Source organism: Esox lucius, chromosome 8 (assembly GCF_011004845.1).
Source record: "Esox lucius isolate fEsoLuc1 chromosome 8, fEsoLuc1.pri, whole genome shotgun sequence".
Taxonomy (NCBI): domain Eukaryota; kingdom Metazoa; phylum Chordata; class Actinopteri; order Esociformes; family Esocidae; genus Esox; species Esox lucius.
This window is the reverse complement of record NC_047576.1, coordinates 38,137,748-38,165,113: the sequence shown is the minus strand read 5'-3', so window position 1 is coordinate 38,165,113 and position 27,366 is coordinate 38,137,748. Positions and strand designations below refer to the sequence as shown.

At 43.7% G+C, this 27,366-nt stretch overlaps 1 protein-coding gene across 1 annotated transcript in view; it reads left to right on the top strand.

Annotated features, from left to right (window-relative positions):
• The first annotated feature begins 10,220 nt into the window (after nucleotides 1–10,220).
• Nucleotides 10,221–27,366, top strand: part of uox (urate oxidase) — a 41,769-nt gene continuing 24,623 nt past the window's right edge. The window contains exons 1-4 of the mRNA XM_010867356.2: nucleotides 10,221–10,292; nucleotides 10,905–11,117; nucleotides 11,645–11,761; nucleotides 12,464–12,542. Of these exons, the coding sequence (XP_010865658.1) occupies nucleotides 10,290–10,292; nucleotides 10,905–11,117; nucleotides 11,645–11,761; nucleotides 12,464–12,542 (412 nt within the window). The 5' untranslated portion in view covers nucleotides 10,221–10,289. The remainder of the gene's footprint in view (nucleotides 10,293–10,904; nucleotides 11,118–11,644; nucleotides 11,762–12,463; nucleotides 12,543–27,366) is intronic.

Here is a 27,366-nt window from a genome sequence, read left to right as displayed (position 1 = left end):
GGAGCTTCGTGCCCTGGGTGTACATCCCACAAATCTCCATCAACTGCAAGATGCTATCCTATCAATATGGGCCAACAATTCTAAAGAATGCTTTCAGCACCTTGTTGAATCAATGCCACGTAGAATTAATGGCAGTTCTGAAGGCTAAAGGGGGTCAAACACAGTATTAGTATGGTGTTCCTAATAATCCTTTAGGTGAGTGTATATCACTGACAACAGTAGTCTGGCCAGGATATTGTCATTTAAAAGTGAGAGTTGCAGCCCTCAACTGATGTTGATGTTGTCATGTTGTGTTTTGGCCTGATGTGCCACCCTCCACCTATCTACCAATCACGAAGTCAGTAGTGTTTCAGGATCCGGGTTGCCAGCTCTGCTCTAACCTACCCTAACTCTAGTCGGATAAATAATGTCTAACGTTACGGAATCTAAAAGACCTTGTTATAATTCTGAAATACGTCGTGACAAAGTCCAAAATTAAACAATAATTTGCATAGGAGATGCCTTTGGAGGCTGGAGATATTGAGTCCGAGTGGACCATGTTGTCCACCGCCATTGTCGAAGCGGCCGCTCAGAGCTGTGGCCGTTAGGTCTCCGGTGCCTGTCGATGGTGGACACCGGAAGTAAGGGATGCCGTCAAGCTGAAGGAGGAGTCCTATCAGGCCTGGTTGGCTTGTGGGACTCCTGAGGCAGCTGACGGGTACCGACAGGCCAAGCGGACTGCAGCCCAGGTGGTTGTGGAGGCAAAAACTTGGGCCTGGGAGGAGTTCGATGAGGCCATGGAGAAGGACTATCGGCTGGCCTCGAAGAGATTCTGGCAAACCGTCCGGCGCCTCAGGAGAGGGAAACAGTGCCTACCAACGCTATTTACAGTAGAGGTGGGCAGCTGTTGATGTCGTCGGGCGGTGGAAGGAGTACTTCAAGGATCTCCTCAATCCCGCCGTCACGTCTTCCATTGAGGAAGCAGAGAATGAGGGCTCAGAGGTGGACTCTTCCATCACCCGGGCTGAAGTCACTGAGGTAGTCAAGAAACTCCTCGGTGGCAAGGCACCGGGGGTGGATAAGATCCGCCCTGAGTACCTCAAGTCTCTGGATGTTGTGGGGCTGTCTTGGTTGACACGCCTGTGCAACATCGCGTGGCGGTCGGGGACAGTGCCTCTGGGATGGCAGACCGGGGTGGTGGTCCCTCTTTTTAAGAAGGGGGACCGGAGGGTGTGTTCCAACTACAGGGGGATCACACTTTTCAGCCTCCCCGGGAAAGTCTATGCCAGGGTACTGGAGAGGAGAATACAGCCGATAGGAGAACTTCCGATTCAGGAGGAACAGTGTGGCTACTCAGATCTGTCCCACTCCCAATAGTCAAACAGTACTCACGCCACCCCTCCCTTTTAACTGTGTTAATTGTCCTCCTTGCCACTGCTCATTTCCTTTGATAATCCCTCAATTAAAATTCTGTCAGACCATTCTTCAGGACTCGCAATGCAACATCCCTCTCCACCACTCCTTTCGTGCATTAATCTGTCCACCACGGTACCACCCTCCTTTGACCCCCACTTTTGGACACCAGTATTACCAGCAATGCTGCCGCCAATATCCTACAGCCGTCACCCTCTGCACACACATCCACAGACTCCTCCCCTACCACAACGTCCCCCAATACTCCACACACACGCTTATACTCTTTCCAATCTGCCTTCCTAAAACACTATATTTGCGTCACCACACTACTTTGTCTACTTAACCATCCATCCATCCATCCCGCTTATCCGGGGCCGGGTCGCGGGGGCAGCAGTCTAAGCAGGGATGCCCAGACTTCCCTCTCCCCAGACACTTCCTCTAGCTCTTCCGGGGGGACACCGAGGCGTTCCCAGGCCAGCCGGGAGACATAGTCCCTCCAGCGTGTCCTAGGTCTTCCCCGGGGTCTCCTCCCGGTGGGACGGGACCGGAACACCTTCCCAGGAAGGCGTTCCGGAGGCATCCGAAAAAGATGCCCAAGCCACCTCAGCTGACCCCTCTCGATGTGGAGGAGCAGTGGCTCTACTCTGAGCTCCTCCCGGGTGACCGAGCTTCTCACCCTATCTCTAAGGGATCGCCCAGCCACCCTGCGGAGAAAACTCATTTCGGCCGCCTGTATCCGGGATCTTGTCCTTTCGGTCATGACCCAAAGCTCATGACCATAGGTGAGAGTAGGAACGTAGATTGACTGGTAAATCGAGAGCTTCGCCTTGCGGCTCAGCTCTTTCTTCACCACGACAGACCGATACATCGACTGCATTACTGCAGAAGCTGCACCGATCCGTCTGTCAATCTCCCGTTCCATCCTTCCCTCACTCGTGAACAAGACCCCTAGATACTTAAACTCCTCCACTTGAGGCAGGCACTCTCCACCAACCTGAAGTGGGCAAGCCACCCTTTTCCGACTGAGGACCATGGCCTCGGATTTGGAGGTACTGATTTTCATCCCCACCGCTTCACACTCGGCTGCAAACCGTCCCAGTGCATGCTGAAGGTCCTGGTTAGAAGGGGCCAACACGACAACATCATCTGCAAAGAGCAGAGACGAAATCGTGTGGTCCCCAAACCTGACACCCTCCGGCCCCTGGCTGCGCCTAGAAATTCTGTCCATAAAAATTACAAACAGAACCGGTGACAAAGGGCAGCCCTGCCGGAGTCCAACATGCACTGGGAACAAGTCTGACTTACTGCCGGCAATGCGGACCAAGCTCCTGCTTCGGTTGTATAGGGACCTGACAGCCCTTAGCAAAGGACCCAGGACCCCATATTCCCCAAGCACCCTCCACAAGATGCCGCGAGGGACACAGTCGAATGCCTTCTCCAAATCCACAAAACACATGTGGATTGGTTGGGCAAACTCCCATGAACCCTCCAACACCCCGTAGAGGGTATAGAGCTGGTCCAGTGTTCCACGGCCCGGACGAAAACCACACTGTTCCTCCTGAATCCGAGGTTCTACTATCAGCCGTATTCTCCTCTCCAGAACCCTGGCATAGACTTTCCCGGGCAGGCTGAGAAGTGTGATCCCCCTGTAGTTGGAACACACCCTCCGGTCCCCCTTCTTAAAAAGAGGGACCACCACCCCGGTCTGCCATCCCAGAGGCACTGTCCCCGACCGCCACGCGATGTTGCACAGGCGTGTCAACCAAGACAGCCCCACAACATCCAGAGACTTGAGGTACTCAGGGCGGATCTCATCCACCCCCGGTGCCTTGCCACCGAGGAGTTTCTTGACCACCTCTGTGACTTCAGCCCGGGTGATGGACGAGTTCACCTCTGAGCCCTCATCCTCTGCTTCCTCAATGGAAGACATGTCAGCGGGATTGAGGAGATCCTCGAAGTACTCCTTCCACCGCCCGACGACATCCTCACTTGAGGTCAACAGCTGCCCACCTCTACTGTAAACAGCGGTGGTAGGGCACTGTTTCCCTCTCCTGAGGCGCCGGATGGTTTGCCAGAATCTCTTCGAGGCCAGCCGAAAGTCCTTCTCCATGGCCTCACCGAACTCCTCCCAGGCCCGAGTTTTTGCCTCCACAACCACCCGGGCTGCAGCCCGCTTGGCCTGTCGGTACCCGTCAGCTGCCTCAGGAGTCCCACAAGCCAACCAGGCCTGATAGGACTCCTTCTTCAGCTTGACGGCATCCCTTACTTCCGGTGTCCACCACCGGGTTCGGGGATTGCCGCCTCGACAGGCACCGGAGACCTTACGGCCACAGCTCCGAGCGGCCGCTTCGACAATGGCGGTGGAGAACATGGTCCACTCGGACTCAATATCTCCAACCTCCCTCGGGTTCAGATCAGGGGGGCCGTTCCTCCCAATCACGCCCCTCCAGGTGTCACTGTCGTTGCCCACGTGGGCGTTGAAGTCCCCCAGTAGAACAATAGAGTCCCCAGTCGGAGCACTTTCCAGCACCCCTCCCAGAGACTCCAAGAAGGTCGGGTACTCTGCACTGCCGTTAGGCCCGTAGGCACAAACAACAGTGAGAGACCTATCCCCGACCCGTAGGCGCAGGGAAACGACCCTCTCGTTCACCGGGGTAAACTCCAACACATGGCGGCAGAGCTGGGGAGCTATGAGCAAACCCACACCAGCCCGCCGCCTCTCACCATGGGCAACTCCAGAGTGGTGAAGAGTCCATCCTCTCTCAAGGAGTGTGGTTCCAGAGCCCAAGCCGTGCGTAGAGGTGATCCCGACTACCTCTAATCGGAACCTCTCAACCTCACGCACTAACTCAGGCTCCTTCCCCGCCAGCGAGGTGACATTCCACGTCCCTAGAGCTAGTTTCCGTGTCCAGAGATCGGGTTGTCTAGGCCCCTGCCTTCGACTGCCGCCCGATCCTCTTTGCACCGGCCCCTTATGGTCCCTCCTGTGGGTGGTGAGCCCACGGGAGGGCGGCCCCACGTCACCCGTTCGGGCTGAGCCCGGCCGGGCCCCATGGGGGAAGGCCCGGCCACCAGGCGCTCGCATTCGAGCCCCAACCCCGGGCCTGGCTCCGGGGTGGGGCCCCGGCTGCGCCATACCGGGCGACGTCACGGTACTCAAAATTGAATTCTTCATTAAGGGGTTTTGAACCGCTCTTAGTCTGACCCGTCGCCTAAGACCTGTTTGCCTTGGGAGACCCTACCAGGGGCATATAGCCCCAGACAACATAGCTCCTAGGGTCACTCGGGTACTCAAACCCCTCCACCACGTTAAGGTGGCAGTTCTTGGAGGGGTGTCTACTTAACCCAAACCCTAATTTACAAACAACTGGATAATGATCACTACTTACTGTAGTCTCCCGATGCACCTCCCACTCACACCATCCTGCCAGCACAGCAGACACCAGTGTCAGATCCAGACACGATTCTGAACCCCTTGCAACATCGATCCTAGTACCCCTCCCATCATTCAAGCACACCAGGCCACAATACCCTATAAAGTCCTCCACTGTTCTCCCATTGCCATCTGTATGCACACTCCCCCACACTTAGCTATGTGCATTAAAATCCCCACACCACATCACCTTTCCCTCATTGAATCTCTAATCGACCTCTTCCTACGTCCCCAACACCAATCGTTCACAGGGATTATAAAAATTCACTATGCCTATATTCTCTTTGTCCTACACTTTCTATACCCACACAATCTGACACCATTACCTCCACCCTTCTGTAGTTCACACCAACTTTAACAAATGTAGCACAGCCCCCACCCGCACCCTCCACTCTGTCACACCTAACTTACCCGAAGCCCGGGATCACAAAATTCAAAATGGGCTTAAGCCACGTTTTTTGTACACGCACCTCATCAGGTACCACAACCATACTATACAAAAATTCTTTAACTCCTGCCCATTCCATTGAAGCACCACCAACACCATCCTAAGCCTGTACACTCACCCCCCTTCACTTCTTGTCCCTTTCAACACCTCATTGTGACGGTTATCTCCCGCTTTTCCCGGTTTCCCATGGTTCATGAACTCACCCCGGACTCCTTCATTTGTCTTGTCTCCAATTGGTACTCACACCAGGTCATTGTTGTCGGTCATTGTTCCATGTCTCCGTGTGTGTTCATCTGTGGTGAGTTAAATTTTTCTGCATAGCCAGCCCTTTGGTTTTTGTTTCCGTGCTCTGTGTTATTTTCAAGTAAATATTCAACATCGACTGCCACTCGCCTGGTCCTTGTTCCTTCCTATCCACCACTACACCATTCCTGACACTTATGAATCATTGCCCTAGTAACTTCAGAAATACAAAGAAACCCCCTAGCAGCACACACCACTAGATCTATTCGCGCAGACTTTTTCTTAACCAGCTGACTAACATTAATTTACACTACAAATGAACGCCAAGAAGCCAATCCTGTCCACTACCAACGTATCTTTACCCACCACACATTCATGCTTACACGTCTCTGACACCTCTCCACCATCACATCTGACACCAACCCTGCACTCTGTTCCTTCTCCCCACTATCACCTGACCCCATCCCTCCCACTCTCCGGACTGCTTCAGCATACGTGACATTGGACATGACTCTATACTGCTGAGCCTCTGCTGCCTGCATCTGCACCCTACACCCACCAAATGCAGCACTGTGTTCCCCACCACAGTTACAGCACTTCAACTTATCCCCTTCACACTTGCCAAACTCATGCGGACCCCCGCATCTTGCACACCTACCTTTCTTCCATTGTCAGTTCTCCAGGCACTCCCATAATCAACCCTCTCATTTTCGGTGTACTTCCCGGCACCTGACACTTCACTCATCCAACATTTAACACATCCATACTCAAAAATATAACCCTTTGCGCTTCGTCAGCCACAACAATAAGTGCCTTACCAAAACCTTGCATCTAACACCCGCCCAACCTCCGCTTTAATCGCTTTGGTCAAAGTTACAGGGTTCATCATTAACTTTTCCGGTTGGTCCCATGAACACTACCACCACCGTATACCCCCCTTCTACACATCCCCCTCCCTCCCCTCTCACATCCTTACTTACCTCCCCACCTGAGTTGGATTCCCTATCCTCCTTCTCCCGAACTCGTTTCCTAATCTTTTTCCTGGCACTCCCGGTATAAGACCATCCCTCCTGTCTCCCATCCACATCAGTGATGTCTACTCCACTCCCATCTGAACTCCCTGCTATGCCAGCCTCATTTACGGTACAGCTGTCCCCGCTTCCACTTGTTGTGGTTGGAACTGTTGCAGTAAAGCTATCACATCTCGATTAGATTCTTCCCATCAAAACACAGAGTCTGACAACTTGATCTCAAAATCTCCCGCCAAAATTTTCTGGCATTTTTTTACCAAGTCACTAAAATTATCCGGTTTTCCCATCAATACTTTGAAACATGGGATTACTAGCTATCTAGCATTCTTGTCTGTGTGAACAAAGATGGCCTCTCCCTTGTTTTGGGTAACGTGGCAATTGTCTCGCTTACAAATCACCTTCACTACAGCGCCATCTACGGACGTGTTTAAACACAGTAAAGAACTATCCCCCATGAAACCTTAGTTTGAAAAACAAATGATGGTAGGCAAAGGTGAGAGATGGCTGTTTCTAACCAGTATGTGTATGTCATAGAATAACACAGAATTTATTTCAGGCATCTAGACCAGTGTTTCCCAATCCTGGTCCTCGGGACCCAAAGGGGTGAGGATCAGGATTCAAATTAAAGACCTGTTGATAGGATGATTATGTCACTCGTGTGTAAGTGCTAGGGCAACATTTGAAACAGGTGTGTGAGTGCTAGGGCAAAAACAAAAATGTGCACCCCTTTGACTGTGCTTACATGAGGTCACAAAGGCAACAGTCGATAGTAGATTCAGTATTTATAGAAACTACACGCTGTGCTTCTGCTGGAAGAAAATGGCAATACTACACACAAGCAGATTTATAGGCACAGCAGGTCACAGAGCATGTCCTACCTTCGGCGGATAGCTGCCAGCATAAAGCAGTCGGACCACTGGTGGAAAGCCGCCAAAAATGCTAATTAGCTAATGCAAACTGAAATCAGGAGAAAAGCGGCAAAAGCTGGCGGCATGCTCGATGTAGGACATTATAGCCCGCCAGCAGCAAAACACAGGAGCTGCCATCAATTATACAGTAGTTACATTATAGTAAGCCTTAATTGAAACTATATACGGTTATATTGCAACTGTTTCTGGCATGGAAAAGTTCATCTTCAGTCTCGCTAGCAATTGCTCAATTCTTATTATTATTCCTAGGAAGTTATTAGATACTAGTAAGCCTTTTACTGGCTAATAAGCTGTTAAAACGGCCAGTGGCAAAAGCCATACAGTTCATAGACACTATGGTGGAGGTAAACTTAATGAGAAACGTTAGTCAGTTTAACTGTATCAGTGTCATTCACAAATGGCCAATTAACTATTAAAACGGCCAGTGACAAAAGAGGATTTGTTCAGGATAGACACAAGAGGCAATACTGACACCTAGCAAACATACAGCTCCATGTTGTAGTGGTTAATGACATAGCCTTTTACGTGGGTGATCTGGGTTCAAATCTTGAGAGGGCAACACTTTCTATTGCGAGCCGGCTGAACTAGGCTTGCCTGGTTTCTTGTTTTGTGATCCATTACTCCCCAACTATCCCCATACCCCTGAACCAGCCCCACTTTCCTGAAAGTGGTGAGCAGCATTGTGTTGAATGTCATGTCACTTGGCATAATTGCAGGGAGTCAGTGGGATTTAAAAAATACAAAAATAAAAATGTAATCCTTTTAAATAACAATTCAAACATTCTGCATCATTCTATATATGATCATGTTCATTTATTTAATTGAAGAGGTTAATGTATATTTAAGTTATATTTATTTTAAGGTATTCATCAATGTTGAGATTTTTCCAGTCAAGACTTGTACCATTAAAAACATTTAGACTGTTGGAGATGGTCTTATTCTTTTTCTTATAGAGGGTAACAGTCTTCCATCAAATTGTGAATTCCACTTATAAGAGTTGTATAAGTGGACGGTGCCTTCGGCTTTGGAGGTAGCGTGGTGGCATCAGCTTCTTGACTCATGTGCATGCTAATATAAAGTAAATACCTCCACAGTTACGAATAATGTAACTGTCTCCATGTAGTTACGAATAATAGAATGTATTGTGTTTATTCCGTTTGCCTCACAGTTAACAGAAATCTTCTTAGACAAAGTAAAGTAATTCCTTTAGAAACCCTACGGGAAGATAACTGGGTTGTTCCGCCATCCAAAACTCCAGACACCCACTTCGTTACAGCAGAACACATAGCTGTCCAATCACCACCTGTCTTAAAGTGACGGTAACCAAATAAGAACGATATATAAAATTACAATGCATCCCATGCCTATACAATGTACATCAATCAGTGAGTCTCCTACCACTGTAGTCAAATATCAGAAATTATGATTGGAGCTGAATCATGAGAGCTGAATTTCTTTTTTTTCACAATTTCGTGATGTAATTAAACACCATTTATTGTCAGCTATTTAAAAACTTCACATTGATGCTGTGTTAGATGTAATTCAATTGCTAATATTCCATTTGGTCTTTTAATGTCTCTTTGGAAAAGCAACACAGAATTAACTGAGTAATCAAACTGTTACAGAATTTGAGTAATCCAAAAATTATTACAATTTTGGTCAGGTAACTTTCAACTGTAACAGATTACATTCCCAATGTAGCCTAACCTACCCAAACCTGTCTTCATATACATGCATTTATAGGTGAATGTTCACTGGCTCACTCATTTATGCCATTGACCATTGACCACCTAGTTGCTCGTGCTGAATTTCTCACATACACAGTAGATTCACTGTGGTCATAAGCTTTGGGTCGTGACCGAAAGGACAAGATCCCGGATACAGGCGGCCAAAATGAGCTTTCTCCAAATGGTGGCTGGGCGATCCCTTAGGGTGAAAACCTCGGTCACCCGGGAGGAGCTCAGAGTAGAGCCGCTGCTCCTCCACATCGAGAGGGGTCAGCTGAGGTGGCTTGGGAAGGTGTTCCGGGCCCGTCCCACCAGGAGGAGACCCCGGGGAAGACCTAGGACACGCTGGAGGGACTATGTCTCCCGGCTGGCCAGGGAACGCCTCGGTGTCCCCCCGGAAGAGCTGGGCATCTCTGCTTAGACTGCTGCCCCCGCAACCCGGCCCCGGATAAGCGGAAGAAGATGGATGGATGGACAGTAGATTCACGTATTATTTGAATTGAAGTAATTTAGCAGTTACTTCTATACAGACAAACTAGTGAGTGCATATATTCTCATCCTGAAAGATCAAGTAACAAACCATTTTGTTAGACTTTGGCCTTACAGCATAACTTTTTATTTGACAAGCAAAATAATGTTCTGACCACTCTGTAAAGTAATAATAAAATGTTCTTAGTGTGACAATTCTTTTGGATATAACTGTATATTTGATATAAGAATGTAATGTTTCTGATGAACTCTAGATTTTTTTTATTAAAAAAAACGTAATTCTTGTTGGTACTCACACCAGGTCATTGTTGTCGGTCATTGTTCCATGTCTCCGTGTGTGTTCATCTGTGGTGAGTTACATTTTTCTTCAAAATACAAAAGTACTTGTATTTTGATCCATAGTTCAATATTTTATTCTGGATTGGTAATTGGAATACATTTGATAATCATGACAGTTGTGCAACTACTAAAATGACAGATCAGGTAAACCTACCCCTTTTACTAACTCCCCCCATCATAACCATATTCTACTCTTGCTGCAAACAAGTACAGTGCTTTACAGGATATTTGGACTTTGGAGAAAGCAAAAGCAACATGGCAAGTACCTCGATCTCAAATACATAAAATTGTATTATTTATTGGTTAGCATGAGTTGTCTTTATTTAAGTTAGCATTTTATTAATACTGAACCATTACATTAAAATATACATACTAAACATGTTGTGTGGGGTCAATGACCATTAAGCCAAAAACCTTTATCTACGTATGATGACAACAGTATGGTTACTTTTAAAATGAGAAGATATTAGCTAATTCTTGTCTCTTAACATTTTTAGAGAATTGAACCAGTTACTGACAGATTTCTGATCTTAATCTGAGTTAAAATAAAAGATAAAGCTTTTATTTTTCCCTTAAGCAAGGCTGTTAACCAGACATTTCTCCAAGGTTGTAAAAATCTGGAAGAATGTATCAGGGAGAAAAATATAATATTAATACCCAACCAATTTGTATGCATTTTTATTGCAATCTATATTGTTCATATGTTGTGATGGTTACATTGTGTGAAATTAAGATGTACTTTCAATAATGTAAAATGTTTGTGAGATTCATTGTAATTGAAAGTACAATATGATGAATGTTATTATTATTATTGTTAATACTTGTTACAGCACTATTCATGACCTACCCCAATGTCTGACATTTGTGCAGAATGTGGAGTTTGTGCAGACTGGCTATGGCAAGAATATGGTCAAGGTGCTATATCTAAGAAGAGATGGGAGCCACCACTACATAACTGAGTTGACAGCTAATGTGGAGCTCACCCTCAAGTCTCACAAGGACTACTTGACTGGGGACAACTCGGACATCATACCCACTGACACTGTCAAGAATACGGTCCATGCACTGGCTAAACTGAACGGAGTACGTGGCAGTGCACTCGTACAATATATGTTAATAGATTTGGAAGGTTTGGAAAGACAGCTATGATATATCATAAAAGTATGTCAGAATGAATGAATGAATGCACTGAAATTGAATTTGAAACAAAAATGCCTTAGTGATTTAGTTCAATTATTCGTTTGTTCGAAATTGTGTGTCTATTAAAAATCCAAACATCCAAACATTGGTAGGCATTTTTAGACCTGAAAGGTGGTATAATAAGTGCATTTCTGTAGCGATGTAAGACCAGGGTGATTGTTATGTTCAGCATTGTAACTAGTTCCAAGAGACTAAAAATACTCATGTTTCCTACATGAATTGGAAAGATCTAATTTAATATATGTTGTTCCAACAAATTTTAAAGTAGTAATATGTATACCCATGTGGAATCAAGGTGAATACACGTAATGCTTCCTTTTCTCCCTAGTGTTTTAATTAAACTTTAGTTTTTTTAGATTTTGCTACTTTAATAAGGAATACTGAGGAACATCGATTTCTGTTTTGTTTAGGTTGTAACCATAGAGCAGTTTGCCATGGACATCAGCAAACATTTCCTGACAGCTTTCAAACATGTGACCAGAGCAACTGTAAAAATTGAGGAGTCCCCATGGAGGAGGCTAGAGAAGGTACAGTAGAATATGGCTGGATTCAAAGTCTACAAAACATAGCCATTTATGACATTTATACATCTTAAACATCTTAGAAAATGTTCCTTTTTTCAATAATGTTAAATGTATCCTCACACCAAAACAAGTCTGAGGGTAAAGAGAAACTTTCATCCGTGACACATTTCTTCAAACATCCATTAAAAACATCTGCTAATTTTAGCCACCACTAATTAAACATTTGGTAGTTGTGATGTGTGAGCAATTGAAGAAATATTAAGAAATCACTACAAATCAACTGCACATTGTGTAATGGGACCAATGAAAGAATAACATGCTTACTTGCCCTGATCATTTACATAGATATTCTACTAGTTCTACAAGTTGACTGAACAATTCATTGTGCTTCCGCTTGGCTCATAGACTACTTACAGGGTGGAAACATCTAACATCAAGTTGGAAATTCTGTTATTTCTCCTTTTAGAGACTAGATAGGTTACAGCAATGGTATGCTAGAGTTTCGGTTTAGATTATTGAGGTGTACAATGAGGGAAAAATCCCCATACCCCCTATACAAAATGTCCCTTTAGATTTGAAGCAGGGGTATGTTTTGAGAGGACAGGGAAGCTATTCGATATAAGCCACATGTATACTTAAGAAAATAAGGTGACTTTAAACCTTTAATAGAGATGTTTTTAAATGTTGATTTTATTTCTTGTACAGAATGGTGTCGAACATGTACATGCATTCATCTACAGCCCTGAATCCTGGAGGTTCTGTGAAGTCAAACAAAATCTTAATGGTGAGAAAAACAATCAAAGATGATTTGTCATCCAGTTGGTGACAGATTTCCATATGAATACTATAAGTCATATTTTCTTTTATTTAACAAGGTAAGAACAAATTCTAATTTAAAAATGATGACCTGGTCTAAGGTATAAAAACTGCAAGACAACACTTAGTTACACATAAATACAATCAAGAATGCAATGTACAATGGAATATGCAAAATTACACCAATAGGTTACAACATAGAACGATGTACAAATATACAGGTAAGGTGCACTGCATATACCATGTATATATTTACATATGGATAGGATGCCTAGCTGGTGCAGTGATTAGGTAGCAGCTCACACAATGTGTTTTTAAAGGAGTGAAACAAGTGTCTTGGTATAATTTGGTACCAGTGAGTCTGGCGTAATGTATGCACCAAGTTTACCAGTGCATAACGATCACAATGTTGAGTGTTGCAACATGGCTGAAGGAGGCTTTGTTGCCAAACCTGAAACTAACAGGAATGCGGATCTGAAAATGGAATAAGCAGTCTAACAAGTTACTAATAATAGTATCGACATACTCCAGCTCAGATCCTTCTAAGATGAGAATGTTTTTAGGGTGGCTAGGTACAGGTGGTTTCCATTGAAAAGCATACATTTTGTTCTAAAATTCAGCAGTTCAGGATATCAAGAAAAGTGTGTTGAACATTATTGAGCTATGTTGATAAGTACTTAGCACCGAGTTCTGAAGGAACTGGATTTCGACACGTTTTAGATTAATTCCAAATAGTCAATGAATGAATGTAACAAATTAATTTAATATATAAAGTATTACAATTACAGTACAAGTTTAAAAGATAAAAGTTATCTGGAGATTGAAGGTGTTCGCAAGAGCAGAGAAGCATGCAGAGTTCAGGAAAATGCAAGAATAGCCCTTTCCCAAATCCTGCCCTGGTTTTATCCTAAAACTAGAGAGTGGGTGTAGTTTGGCTAACCTAGGAATCACAAGTCCTGAAGACTAGACACATCATCTAGGGACACATTCCAAACTATGCCTCCTAACACTATATTGTAAAACAGAGTGATCTACTCATGGGTTCAGCATAGGGGTGAACGATATAATGACTCGCAATATCACGTTGTGCAATATCAAAAGTATGCAATATTCTGTTTATTTTGTGGAGAGACGCATCCCTTGCCTGCGTGGCTTAGTTGTGTTGGATTTAGAGCCCACTAGAAACCACTATAGAATGATCATGTTTCATTGGCTAGTTGCCCTGTCACATGCAAGTGTGAGTGCAACGGGTCCACTACACGAACATAGCTGATGGAGCATACCACGTGACGTGTGCATACTTCGACAGTGTTTGAGTGAAGAGATACAGACAGCGAAATGTGGCAAAGGAGCGAAAGAAAAAGGACAGAAAAGTAAGGCTCAGGAAGACAACAAAACAACAGATATCAAAGAAGAAACGTTAGTGGTCAAAAGTTACGTGATAGACTAACAGTAATTTTGATGCACGTCACAAAAAGCATTACAAAAATATAATCCTATATAAATATAAAAATCTTGGCATTAAATGTAATCAGGAGAAGACTGCACAATAAAGAAATTAATGAGTGTCCAGGAGGCTATTAGCTATAGAGGCAATGTTTCTAAAATGCCTTTGCACTAGATTTGAGGTTTAATCAATGAAAAAAATCTCAAATGATGTATGCACTGCCAAGAAATACCATAGGCAGCTTTACAAAGGCTGAAACACCGGTCTTCTAGCGAACAGCGTTCAGATTCCCTTTGCGGTAGCCTATAAACTTTGTGTAGCTAGTTTGCAGTCTGTGTCCATGCAATTATTTGTTTTTATGTTTTCAAAATGATTTTGCTTTTAGTGTTGGTTAAGTACCGTGTCTAAAAAGCCAAAACATGTGATTGGCCCTGTTTGAGAGTTGACAAGCATTCCTCTACTGTAGAGACTAAACTTTGGGGGCATATCCTAAGAAAAACCTCAGTTCTATATCATGAAGCTTTGCCCATAGAGGCTTCACTCCTATTGGTTTACCCCTCTGTCAATAGGCAGGCGATGAAAATGTAAATATGCAAATCACACCTCTCATGGCAATCTGCCCCATGGCTACAAAAGAGGTCACCATACCCCAATCTGTCTCCCTTCTTTATGATAAAGTTTATTATGCAATCAGTGATTTCTACAAGGATGGCTTCACCTACTTCAGCCGCTGGAGCGGCTTCTTCTAACACGGCGCCCCGGCCGCCGACGTCTCTGTCGGCCTGCTGGTGTAGCGAGCTGGACCCGGCGGTGTCTGGGTCCAGACATGCTCGCAACGGTGCTATCGAGTAGCCTGTGTGCACCGCATGCGCTGTCATCCCTTTGCCAGTGAGGATGGACAGGCTGGCGTACTTCACCGAGGAGGTCCCCCTCGCTGACGTCCTCTCTCTCCTCTCTGAGGAGGACTCATTTCAGGAGTTAGGGTCGAAGGCTGAGGAGACCGGCCCGGTTTTGGCTCCGCCCACCTCGGGAACTGTTCTCCCCCGCTCGGCTGAGCAGGTGCGGAATTGTTCCAGCTCTTACTTTTCGGAGGAGGAGGTGGTCGTGCCCCCCAAGGACAGGAGTGTCAACCCCCTGGCAGTGAAGGAGGACTTCTTTACTGCCATCTCTGCTGCTGCCCGGCGCCTGCGCATTCCCATGCCGGTGCCTCCACCGGAGGAAGGGGATGACCTTTTTGAGGCCACCCACTGGACGTAGGTCTGCCGCCCGGCGGCGATGCCGGAGGTCCCCTCCCTGCGTAAGTACGCGGAGGAGGCGTGGGGTGCTCCTTTCATGACCTGGGGGACTGTGAAGTCTCATCTCGCCTTCATCACAGTGGAGGGGGGGTTGGAGATGCTGAAACCGCGCTGGCATCCTCCCTGGTCCCGGGCTCCCGGGTGGCTGGCAGGGATGGGGGCCTGGGCAGGTTTCTGTTAGGTGACACAGAATTCTCTGCTCGCCCCACTGAGGTGTCAGGTCAGCTGTGCTTGGCTGCACCACCTGCTGGAGCCTCTGCCTCCTTGGTTACGGCTGCATGCGTCTTCCTCTCCCTTTTGGGTTTACCCCGCCTTAGGCAGGTTGGCTGTCCGCGGACAGCCCCCCCGTGGTGGTTGGGGCCGAGGACGTGGACAATCAGTGGCTGGCCACAGCTCCCCAGCTGTGAGCTCGCCCGCTCTCTCTATTTTACTCAGAGTGGCGTTGGCTATGCACTCTGCCGGGATGGCTATACAAGACACTGAGGAAGGGGTACGCGCTGCAGTTCCAATGCCCGCATCCCCCGTTCTCGGGGGTCGTAGAGACCGTTATGGTGTCTCCTTTGAAGGTGGCGCCCTACAGGGGGAAATTGCGGACTTCTGGACAAGGAGGCGGTGTCTCTAGTTCCGCTGGGGCAGAGGAAGAAGGGGCTATACTCCCCTTACTTCCTGGTGCCCAAGAAGACAGGGGCATGAGGCCGATTCTAGACTTGCTCATTTTTAACAAATGCGTGTCAAAGAGGCCGTTTCGCATGCTCATGACGAAACGTCTCCTGGAGTGTGTGCACCCTGGGGATTTTTGCATCAGCATTGACTTGAAGGACGCCTACTTCCATGTTCCTGTTCTGCTATGCCACAGGAAGTTCCTGCAGTTTGCCTTTCAGGGCCAGGCGTACGAGTACACAAGGATTCCGTTCGGGTACGCGTTGGCCCCCGCACTTTCACTAAGTTCTGGCGCACTCGGCGGAACAGCCACGGGTTCACACGTTCCGGTTGGTGGCTCAGCTCATTCGCCTGGGGTTTGCGGTGAACTGGAAGAAGAGTGCTCCTCAGCCCAGTCAATTGGTGGTATTGCTGGGGCTCCAGCTATCCACAGTAGCTATGAGGGTGCGCATGTCCGAGGTGCGGAGAGAGGCCACTCTGCGGGCCTTGGCCCACGTCCGGCCATTTCGCTCGGTGTCCGTGTACGCGGTCATGTCGTCGGCTGGACCTGCTGCACATGAGAGGCCTTCAATGCTGGTTGAAGAAGGGAGACAGATTGGGGCAGATGGCCATGAGAGGTGTGATTTGCATGTTTACATTTTCAGCGCCTGCCTATTGGCAGAGGGGTAAACCAATAGGAGCGAAGCCCCTATGGGCGACGCTCCACTCATAGAACTGGGGTTACGAAAGTAACCATCGATTCAACTTCATTGTCATTGAACAGTACAAGTACAGTACAACGAAATGCAGTTGGCATCTACCCAGAAGTGCAAATAGGGGCAGAAAATGTATGTATGTATATTATACTTAATATAATATACATTATACTAAGGGATGTATAAATGTGCAATGAAGGTAAATGGGAGTTCTGAACCCCAATTCGCAGTGTGCGTCTGGTACTCAAAAAATTTGGACAGGGTTGGCAGGTCTGCTGTGCCACCAGTACAACATGTCCTGTTCTGTAGACATGGTCTTTATATATACATGTTGTACCAGTCCAATATGACTGTCAGTCTGTCTGAAATAAACCCTTGTGTTGTAAGAAAACATTTTTGATGGGTTTTCCCGTAACATTTGTGTTTTTACATGTGTTTAAGAATATTGAAATTAATACAGATATCCCAATATTTATCATCAATATCGCAATATCACATTTTGTCAATATCGTGTAACCCTAGCTTAGCATAGGGTTATTAAGGCTAGACCTTAGGTTATGTAGTCAGACCAGAGATAAACATTTGTAACATAAGCATTCTGATAAAAGAACATGTCCAGACACACAGAGTATAGGAAAGGACCATTAATGGCAATTACAAATTGCTATACTAAATACAGAAAAATCATTGAATATTTAAATAAACATAGAATTTACATTTTTCGGTTCCTTCAGTCCTCCTTTTGTGTCCAAAAGGACACACTGTAAGCATTCACATTAAAGTAAGATTACTCAAAGGAAAGACAGTTATACGGAGACAGAAACAAAAGCACTGACAATTTACAAAAAACAATAAGAAGCATAAAGCAGGAAAAGATAATCAAAATAAAAGATTTGATGACATATCATAAACTTCTAAAAAACAAAGATCAGGGATCACTACTATGAGAGTAAATAAACGAGACATTGTCCTTTAATTGTTTGAGATTGTTAATGATAGTGGAAAAGAGTCCCGAATTCAAATAACCCTGAAAATTCAGTCAAGTTTTTTTTAAACACCTCACTCAAAATATCTACCGATACCATGAAAAAAATTACCTAAAAACGACTAGGATCGCGGAACAATGATGACAAACATCCGTGACCAATCGTTGTAAAGTTTGAACACTAGAAACAAAAGGAAATTATTAAGAATGAAGGCAGTGGACACAATTCGGCATGAACGATCAATTCCCACAAGCAGTTTTTATAGGACGGCTTCTGTCACTTTTGGATGATTGATTGACAGTAGGTGGGACATCCGGTTTGGTAGGTGGGACATGTATGTTCCGGGGTGGGACTTCCTGTGTGACGTATGTTCCAGGGTGGTACTTCCTGTGTGACGTACTGTAACCGTGCTTTTAGTATAGCTTAAAACATTCATAATTTATTTGTGTTAAGAAGTTAATTTTGACCTGTTCTGCTAATATATCGTGAGCTGGAAGAAAGGCCAGTCCACCGCTAGGGTCGCTTATTTAAACCATTTAACATACGCCCCCCCCATATTATTTTTACAGAATAAGAGATACTTATTGGTCGATATACAACAGACCCTCACAAAAAACACATCCCGACCCTAAATATGTTACATTGCCTTAAACCTGAATCAGAACTCCCCCCTGTCGAATATTGCTGCTGAGTCCTATTATGTCGAAAACAAGGTTGCTTTAATTTAAACCAAACCATGTTTGGATTCAAATTGAACATTATAACATTGTTATAAACAATATAATACAATATTACATATTTATCACAATATATCACAACTTAATACACATTATTTGACTCCACACACACAAGCATACGCACAACACCACCCTGTTCGACAACTTCACACATAGTTCAGAATGACCCCTCAACCAACCAGCACGTTCATACACACACACACACACACTTCCAGATTGATGTATCACCAACCATAGGACCTGGTCTCACCCTGGGACCTTACAACAGTTGATCAACCAACAGCTTGGTTGATCAGCTAACCCTAACCCACGTGTGTACGGGGTTTAGGGTTCTGGAATGTTAAATTCCCAGGCAATAAATGTTGTCAGCGGTAAGATGTTTGGTGTTCAACAAATGGTTTTCGGCAAATCTATAACCCCAGTGTTTTATCTTCTGACAAGTGGTGCAACAGATGGCCTACAACCGGTGGTTGTTAACCTTTCATGTTTTATGGGATAATTGGCCAGGTCTGTGTATTTAAATCACCTAGACGGTGATGGTCATTCAGTCTTGCCTGAGCAAACTTACCTACACAATACAAAACATGGAGGAATGTGCTACGATCACCGGTGAAAGCTAACATCTTAAATGCAGATCAGCGATTTGGTAAGAAATTACAAATGGACCGCAGAGATGCAATCAACATGCCAGCCCCGAAGAAACCGATGCAGAGTTTAACCCGAATCCATCAACTACACAAGGATATGTTTGCACAGGAATGGAAATTGGACGATGGTAGGATCGGTGGATACATCTTCAACCCAGAGCTAACGGAGGTGGCATTTTATGAATTACCGAAGGCCATGAGTTTAAGGCTGGTGTGACTGATCAAATGGTTTTTAATGCCAGATTATGGGGCACCTTTCGAAAAGTGTTTTATTTGGGGCCAAAACAAGGCCCACATAATACAGTAGATGTACTGTTTAAAGTTGACGAGGGGCTGAAAGAGTATGACTATGTTAGATTGGAACTATGTCTGAAATGTCAGCGGGGTAGATTGTGACTGCGGACTGTTCAACTGACCTAAGACCCTGAAGCCCCGCCTTACGTTAACACCGTCCTCAACACAGCATAAAAACAGACAGACCGTCTGTGACTATCAAGCAGTCAGAAGAAATTACGAAACATGTCTCAAGATTACAACCAAGCGGTGATTGAAGATACCAAGGCCGAGTAACTGGCTGTGTGATGACAACGCTGAAGCCTTCTACGGAATCCCTGACCCGACAGCTCGATTCCACCGGCATACCCAGCAAGAAACTACCACTGGATTGACCGGATTGGTGATCAGCTAGGTCCTCTTAATCTGTCATACCTTTCAAATGCTAACAAGAGTTATCACAAAATGGACAAACACCTTGCACCAAAAGTTGTAAAGATCATCAAAGCAACATTGGGTAAGATTCTAGAAAACGTTGTTGGGGCTATTCTACACAAAGCATGCATCGGATGTGAAGTGGACCACCAAAGCCAGACAAGACATTCCTGTCTCGAACCGCCTGATTATTTTTTTGAGACCCAATATATATGACATTGTGGACAGTTTTAACACCGCGACTGAAACGTGTTAGTCAAGGCTTTGAACGCATCAGGTTTTCACGCACCAATGACTGAGGTTCACAAGGCCGCTGAGAACTTTCTGCATTAGCTCAAGTTGGAGCCGAACATCACACAGAGACTGAGTGAGAACAGGGATGAATACATGGACAAATTTAATGAGGATGCTGTATGCTACGCAGTGGCATCATGGTGCGACAAAAGCAAAGAGTCTGTTATCTAAGGCCGGGTAACTTCATTTCTCAAGTTAACATGTATATAAACAAACACTATGAGAAATCTGAATGTTTGTGTAACTTTTCTGAATATCTTGGTTGTGTAATTTCAAAAACTCAAATAAAACGATGTTAAACATGTATTAATTGTCATTATTGCTCGAATGCTCTACGATGTCTGAACAGGTTATGAAAAGTATTTACTATGACCCGGCAAACCCTGGTGCTTATGTGGGTAGAGAGGGTTTGAAAAGAGCATACTTGGAGAAAACCAGGGTGATCCTCAAAAATGGAGAGGCCGATGACTGGCTGCTAGCCCAGGATGCATACACGCTACACAGGTCTGTAGCTATACATTTTCAAAGAAATAGAGTTATTGTTCATGACATAAATTCACAATTTCAGCTGGAATTAGTTGACATGAGTGCTTACAGTGTGGAAAACGATAACATGAAATTCATGTTAACATGCATAGATGTATTAAGCAAATACGCATGGATTCGCGTGCTGAGAAATAAAAGTGCTATTGATGTAAAGCGAGCATTTGAAGACATTAAAAGAAGGAAGAACGCCGCAAAAAGTCAAAACGGACAAGGGGAAGGAGTTTTTTAATTCACATTTTGAAATGTTAATGAAGAAGTACAACATAAAACATTTTGTTACAGGAAATGATGTCAAAGCGAGTATCGTTGAGAGATTTAATAAAACAATTAAGGTATCTCACAGCTACCAATACTCAATCGCTATATTGAGGTTATTCAAGATTTAGTTCACGGATACAACCATAGCTACCATAGGTCTATTAAGATGAAGCCTGCTGATGTTTGTGAAGAAAATTTTAGATTAGTTCTCAAGAACCTGTATGGTACAACATTAATGAGAAATGGTAATCAAAGCTACAAGTTCCAGGTTGGGGATACTGTGAGACTCTCAAAGCTGATAGGTGCGTTTTATGAACAGGAATTGCTGAAAATAATCGTGGCTAAGGATAAAATGTTTAAAGTGGAAGCAGTTTTGGATGAGAAAGTACAGAATGGGAAGAAAATGTGTCTTGTTAAATGGCTTGGTTGGCCTGAGAAATTACACAGCTGGATACCATCGGAACAAGTGCTTGACCTAGAAACTGGATAAAACTCCAGGATTTACAGGATCACATCATTTACTGCGATCAGCATGGGTGACTGTGACATCCATAGGCGCCGATACCGTGGGTGCTCCGGGGCTCGAGCACCCACGGAAAATAGCGAGCACCCACGGAAAATAGCGAGCACCCACGAAAATACCGAGCACGAGCACCCACGTGTGCCAGACCGCCAGTCCGCCAGTAGGCTACATTCATTTAAAATTAAACTTGCCGTTGGTGATATGTAAAGCGTCTGTCACACTGTGATTGGTTATGTCGATGTTAGTGACAGCGACATAACCAGTCGCCTGCTCCGGGTGCTCCCTATCCACCAATCACAGCGTTTCTCAGATGAAAAAATGCCACTATCAAAAACTCGTAGCAGAAATTAGGGAGAAACTCCCAGAAACTATATGTGTCGTTTTTTTAATCGATATTTAGATAATAGCGCAAAACATTAATTTCCCACGAACTGATCGCGGTTAGGCCTACGTGTCAGTTAAACTTTTCATATCCAATCCTGTATTTGTGATAAGTGGTACATTTTGAAAGATCTACTTTACGGCTTTATTAATAAGTAAATGAATAGGTGTGCGTAGTGCGTTTATATATGTATATATAGGTGTATATATAGGTATATATAGGTGTATATATAGGTATATATAGGTGTGTATATATATATATATATATATATATATATATATATATATATATATAAAAATGGCGTGCGCCTATGAGCACCCACGGAGGAAAACATAAATCGGCGCCTATGGTGACATCTACATAACGCTTCCCAGTCACTCATCGAGACATGTCTATCCAAGCAATACGAGTTCGTGCTATACCACAAAATTTGCCAAAGGTATATATTTGAAAGGTGATGGGAAGTATCTTTGATAGAATTTTCCATGGGGTGAAAACGCATTTGAACTACATGACTTGAATAACGACAAAACTTGGAAATATGAACTCAACACCGGTTATTACAGCAGCATAGTAAAACTAGTGACAGAGCTTAACAGTTATATAAAACCACATGGTGTATGGGTGGGGTATGATAAATTTAAAAATAGAATGTTTCTAAAAGGTGAGCCCCATTTTAGTTTGAAATTTTGTACAAAACTGGAACAAATATTGGGATTAAAACCAGGCGAGTGGTGGTATGCCCCATGGTACGGAACATTCCCCACAGATATTCTGGCTGGGTTTAACACCCCATACATCTACACAGACATAATTGATTATCAACGTGTTGGTGACAGTCATGTCCCACTGTTGCAAACTACATATTGCAGGGAAAAAGAACGAAGTTGTCACAGTGACGTACGACAAGCCACACTACGTACCACTTAGTAAGAGTAAATTTGATGAGTCAATCAATGCCTTTCTGAAAACCTGTGAGAATGTGGAATACAGTTCAAAACAAGTACAGGACCTGGTTTCAACCACGTGTGGACAACATTGTGTGTTCTTTCTCAAATGACAAAAGGTCTGAGTTATAAAGATGTTGTCTTTTTATTTTGAAGATTTACGAGAAAATGATGCCCTAGTCTCAAAGTTTGTAGCTAAGATGCACCAGAGTAAGCGTGATGAACAAATGTTTAATTGCATACAACATGCTCAATCTTGTGAATCATTTTATTTGTTCCATGGTTGTTGAAGAAATAGAAAAGCAAATCACGTGTATGTCAACTTTATTATTCAAAAATAAAACCATTTGTAAAATCACATCAATGTTTACATAGTATTTTTCATACAAAATGTATTCAGGGTAAAACATACACTTTGACAATGATAAAAAAGCATGAAATAAAAACACATTAAAATGGAAGCCATTTTGTGGGGTTTGTGGTAGGGGGTTCAAAGAAAGCTTTGGTAGGTTGAAAACCAGTTGATGGGGTGTGGCTAAATCATCCATTGTGTCACCAGACGTTTGTTTATACAAATTGATTTTACGTCTTACAAGCGCATTTGGAATAGTTGTAAAAGGGATGTTGAGACATGCCATGGCCTCTAAAAACATCCCCCACCTTCTATCGTCAGCAATTTTATTGGTTGCTGTCACAGTTTTAACAAGATCCAACAGGTGCGAGCCCCTGATTATCTCTCCATTGAAAACAAATTCACCATTTGAATTCCATGAAGTCAAATCTTTAGACCGTTGCATTCTATTAAGAATATATTCAACATTCTTTCTACGCCTCACAGGCACATTATCCAAAATGTCATTAACAAGGTCAACCTTTCGGTCAACAGTTTGCTTAGTCTCAGTCACGTTCAATACAACAGACCCAGTCTCAAACGCGGGTAGACTTAAAGTCAATGTGTTTGTATCAAGCTCCCACTGTCGCACAACAGTCAAAAATCTTTGTAAAACGGCAGAGTATCTTTTAGCTTTCTCCTGTAAATCCATATCAGGCTACAACAGAGTATTGCGAATCAATGAGTCCAAATCATTTTCAACAGATTGTCACATCGGTGCTAGTCGTTTTGGATTCTCGCAGTTTTTCTAACTGATGTTGTGGCACCAGAAAAATGTTCTGAGCATGCTCCATGTTGTTTAACCCTGTCTCGATGCAATTAGACTGGTTAAGAAGGGAACTGCAATGCTTAATAACGGCAGTAGAAAACCTCCAGATTGGTTGATGTTTTTTATTTTCCTTGTGACTGAAGTGTTCTTTCTAGACATGTATATAATTTTGTCTCTTTACTTTTCGGAGCTGCGATTCTGTTAAGGGTATATTTCCGCGCCTTAGATTATGTGCTATTTCACAGTGATAGAATGAGGTCGGTGGATGCTGATTCTAAAATAACTTTTCGTTGACTATCCGGTGCCTTAAATATCATCTTCAAAAGTGGTACATTTCTATGAATGCGTTTAGACATGATCAAACTTTCTTAGGAACGTACACGACAGGCCAATCCCCTGAAAATAACCCTGTTTTCAGACGGTAGTCTTCTGGTGTTGTAGCTTTAAAGGCAATAAGTAAATAACCAAAAGGCGGATGTGTTGCATCTTTAAAACTCTCCATGAAGAATCGAGAAAGACCGGGGTTCTACTAGATTTGCCTTTAACAAACATGTTTTGGACAAGGCAAATTGCACTCAGGTTACGGTAGTGTGAATATTGTGTGAAAACTCTATCTCCAAACTCATTGATGCACTTTTAATTAAATCGTCAATAATTAAAAGGTTGTTTTTCTGAATCGGTAGCAGAATGTCATCACACAGTGATGTTGATAGACATTCTATAAAAGTAATCTCCCTCCCCTTCAACATTTCGTCATACAGCGGTTGCCAACATGAATAAACCCAGATGATATTTTGAATTTCTTTGGAGAAAACAATGTCAGCATTATCCAGCAACATCTTCACAAAATATGTTTTACCAGAGTTACTGGGGCCACTAATGACACAGTTGAACGGGTGTTGTAGTCGTGGGTCAAAACCGCTATCCATCCTAGACTGTGGTTTAGTACCCATAAGGCCTTGTGCTGTAATCAGGGAGCAGTACACGCTTGTTGTACACAACTCTGAAACGCTTAGACACTACTCGGTTTTTCAACGTGAATGTTCTTTTATCTCTAGAAATTGTGTCTGCATTAGCAAGAATGTGATCATCATCACCACCCTCGCCCCGTATGAAGTTATCAACCAGTTCTGTTAGCGTCTCCAAGTTAACAATGGTTGTGTTGTAGCTGTTGAGCGTAATGCCTTTTTCTTTGAGACCGGTCAGACCTTTAATGGTTTTGTAACTGTATGTTTTGGCCCGCCACTAACAAATTGAGCGATGCTGTCACCATCTGGTGACTCATCAGTCAGGTCACCCAAGAATGGCCCTAGTGGGGGCACCAGAGGTGGGGGACTCGAGTCACATGACTTGACTCGAGTCTGACTCGAGTCACAATTTTCAGGACTTGTGACTTGCTTGATTAAAGTATGAAAATGACTTGACTTGACTTTGACTTGAGAACAAGTTACTTGAGACTTGAACTTGACTTGAAGTGGAAGACTCGACAATGACTTGAACTTATAATAAACAAACAGCAATAAAATTATTTTATATGTTGTGACATCAGCACCACTATTCAGCGTATGTGCCTTTAACCCTGCACAATTCAACCGCGCCAAAAATGGCAGACCGTAACGTTAGTGGAGCTCTGCAAATAGTATCGTTTGGATACAAGGACTTTGAACTGGACCGTGTGAATAAAAAAAGATTTGCCAGATGCAAAATGTGCAACCACTCCAAATTGCATTTGTTATTTTAAGAACCACAAGGAAAGGTAAGAATGTAAGCTCTTTATATTCAGTTTCACTAAGATCTGTAACGATTAAGTTACTAATGTAATGAATTAATCTTTTGTTTGTCATCATTTGGCCTTGGTTGTATATTATGTTTGTTTTTTTTCTTGTTAGAAATGTGACCATTATCATTACTGAATACGTCTAGTAAATAGATGTAAGGGAATTTGACTATAACAGTGGCATAGCCTGAATTTCAATGTTGATGGGCATCTTAAAATAAGCGGGCATGTATATTATTACACGTAGGTTATAATGTCTGTATTAAATGTGGCCATTTTCAAGTGTTTGTGGACTGCGTGTGGAAACTAAAAAGCATTGTGCTTACACCATAACAGTTAACTTTACTGCATGAAAGGCTAACATGGAGGCGCCGATGTGATTACTAGCACCTAAATATTTCGAAGAGGTTGTTTTTTTTACTCATACAGACAAGAATAATTACAGCGTAATTACATATTAGGCAGTTTTTCAGTCACAATAATTAGTTAATAAGGTTTTATTATTAGCCCTTATTACATGGATTGTCTGAATTCCAGTGCAGAATGAGTGTTATTTCTTGATAACAGACCGTTGCCATGAAAAACAGCATGTTGCTATGGACGCAGCAGGATTCTAACCAGAGACGGAACAGACTATTTTCTTTAGAGGAAGCAGTACAATCGTTTTTGAAATCAATAAATTCCTTTTGAAATCGATATTTTGTATCAAATTATAGATTTATTTGGTAGGTAGCCATGTAATAAGCGGGATAAGGTATAGCGAGGCGGTTGTTATAGCGAATACAACCCCTTCAGGCTGATTCAAGATCCCTCCGCTTCGTCCCCCCAAAAAATTGTACCGCGGAGACATATATTTGATTTTGAAATAGAGCTTCGCACCGAGCGCACGTCAGAAACAGAGGACAGTGTGTGTGTGGGTTCATCTCTTTAGTACTGTGACTTGACTTGACTTGACTTGAAACTTATAAGGACTCGACTTGACTTGCTTAGGGTGAACCCTTGACTTGACTTGACTTGCTTGATTTATCTGAACGGTGACTTGAGACTTGACTCGAGACTTGATGGTTAAGACTTGAGACTTGCTTGGACTTGAACATGTGTGACTTGTCCCCATCTCTGGGGGCCACTGTGATGGCAATTTCTAAAGTCAAAACGATTAACGAAATTGAGGAAAGACAGAGGAAAACTCAAATGCACAATAAACAGTTTATTCTTGCAAGGAGAGAATACACAGGTTACAAAGTAACAATGAATAATCTCTAAATTAGTACAGGAAAATCATCAGTATATAAGGAGGGAAAAAGGGGTGTGGTAAGACGCAACCCATCCGTCCCATGTCAAGAAAACACATGCCCTTTGTTCTATCACATGTCCTGGGCTTGACACAAGGGACATGTTGTCTTCCCCCATCTGGTTAACTTTCTCAAACCTTAAGGGGGAATTAAAGTATCTGGGAAACCTACTGATAGGTAGATGATTAACACTATAATCTACTGTGACCAATCAAGAATGCCCCCTAGGACAAAAACCAGATCCCCTCTCCCACACTCCTTTATTTATCCAAACATTGGGACTCAGTCCTTTACTCAGTAAGAATGCATCAGGTTTCAGAAATTTCCCTAACAGCACCCAATCCCCACGGCGTGTGATAAAGATTACTGAATCAGTGTCTGTGTAGAGTACACTTCTATCCAAGAGTGAATACAACACGAGTCTAGCATAAGCGGTTG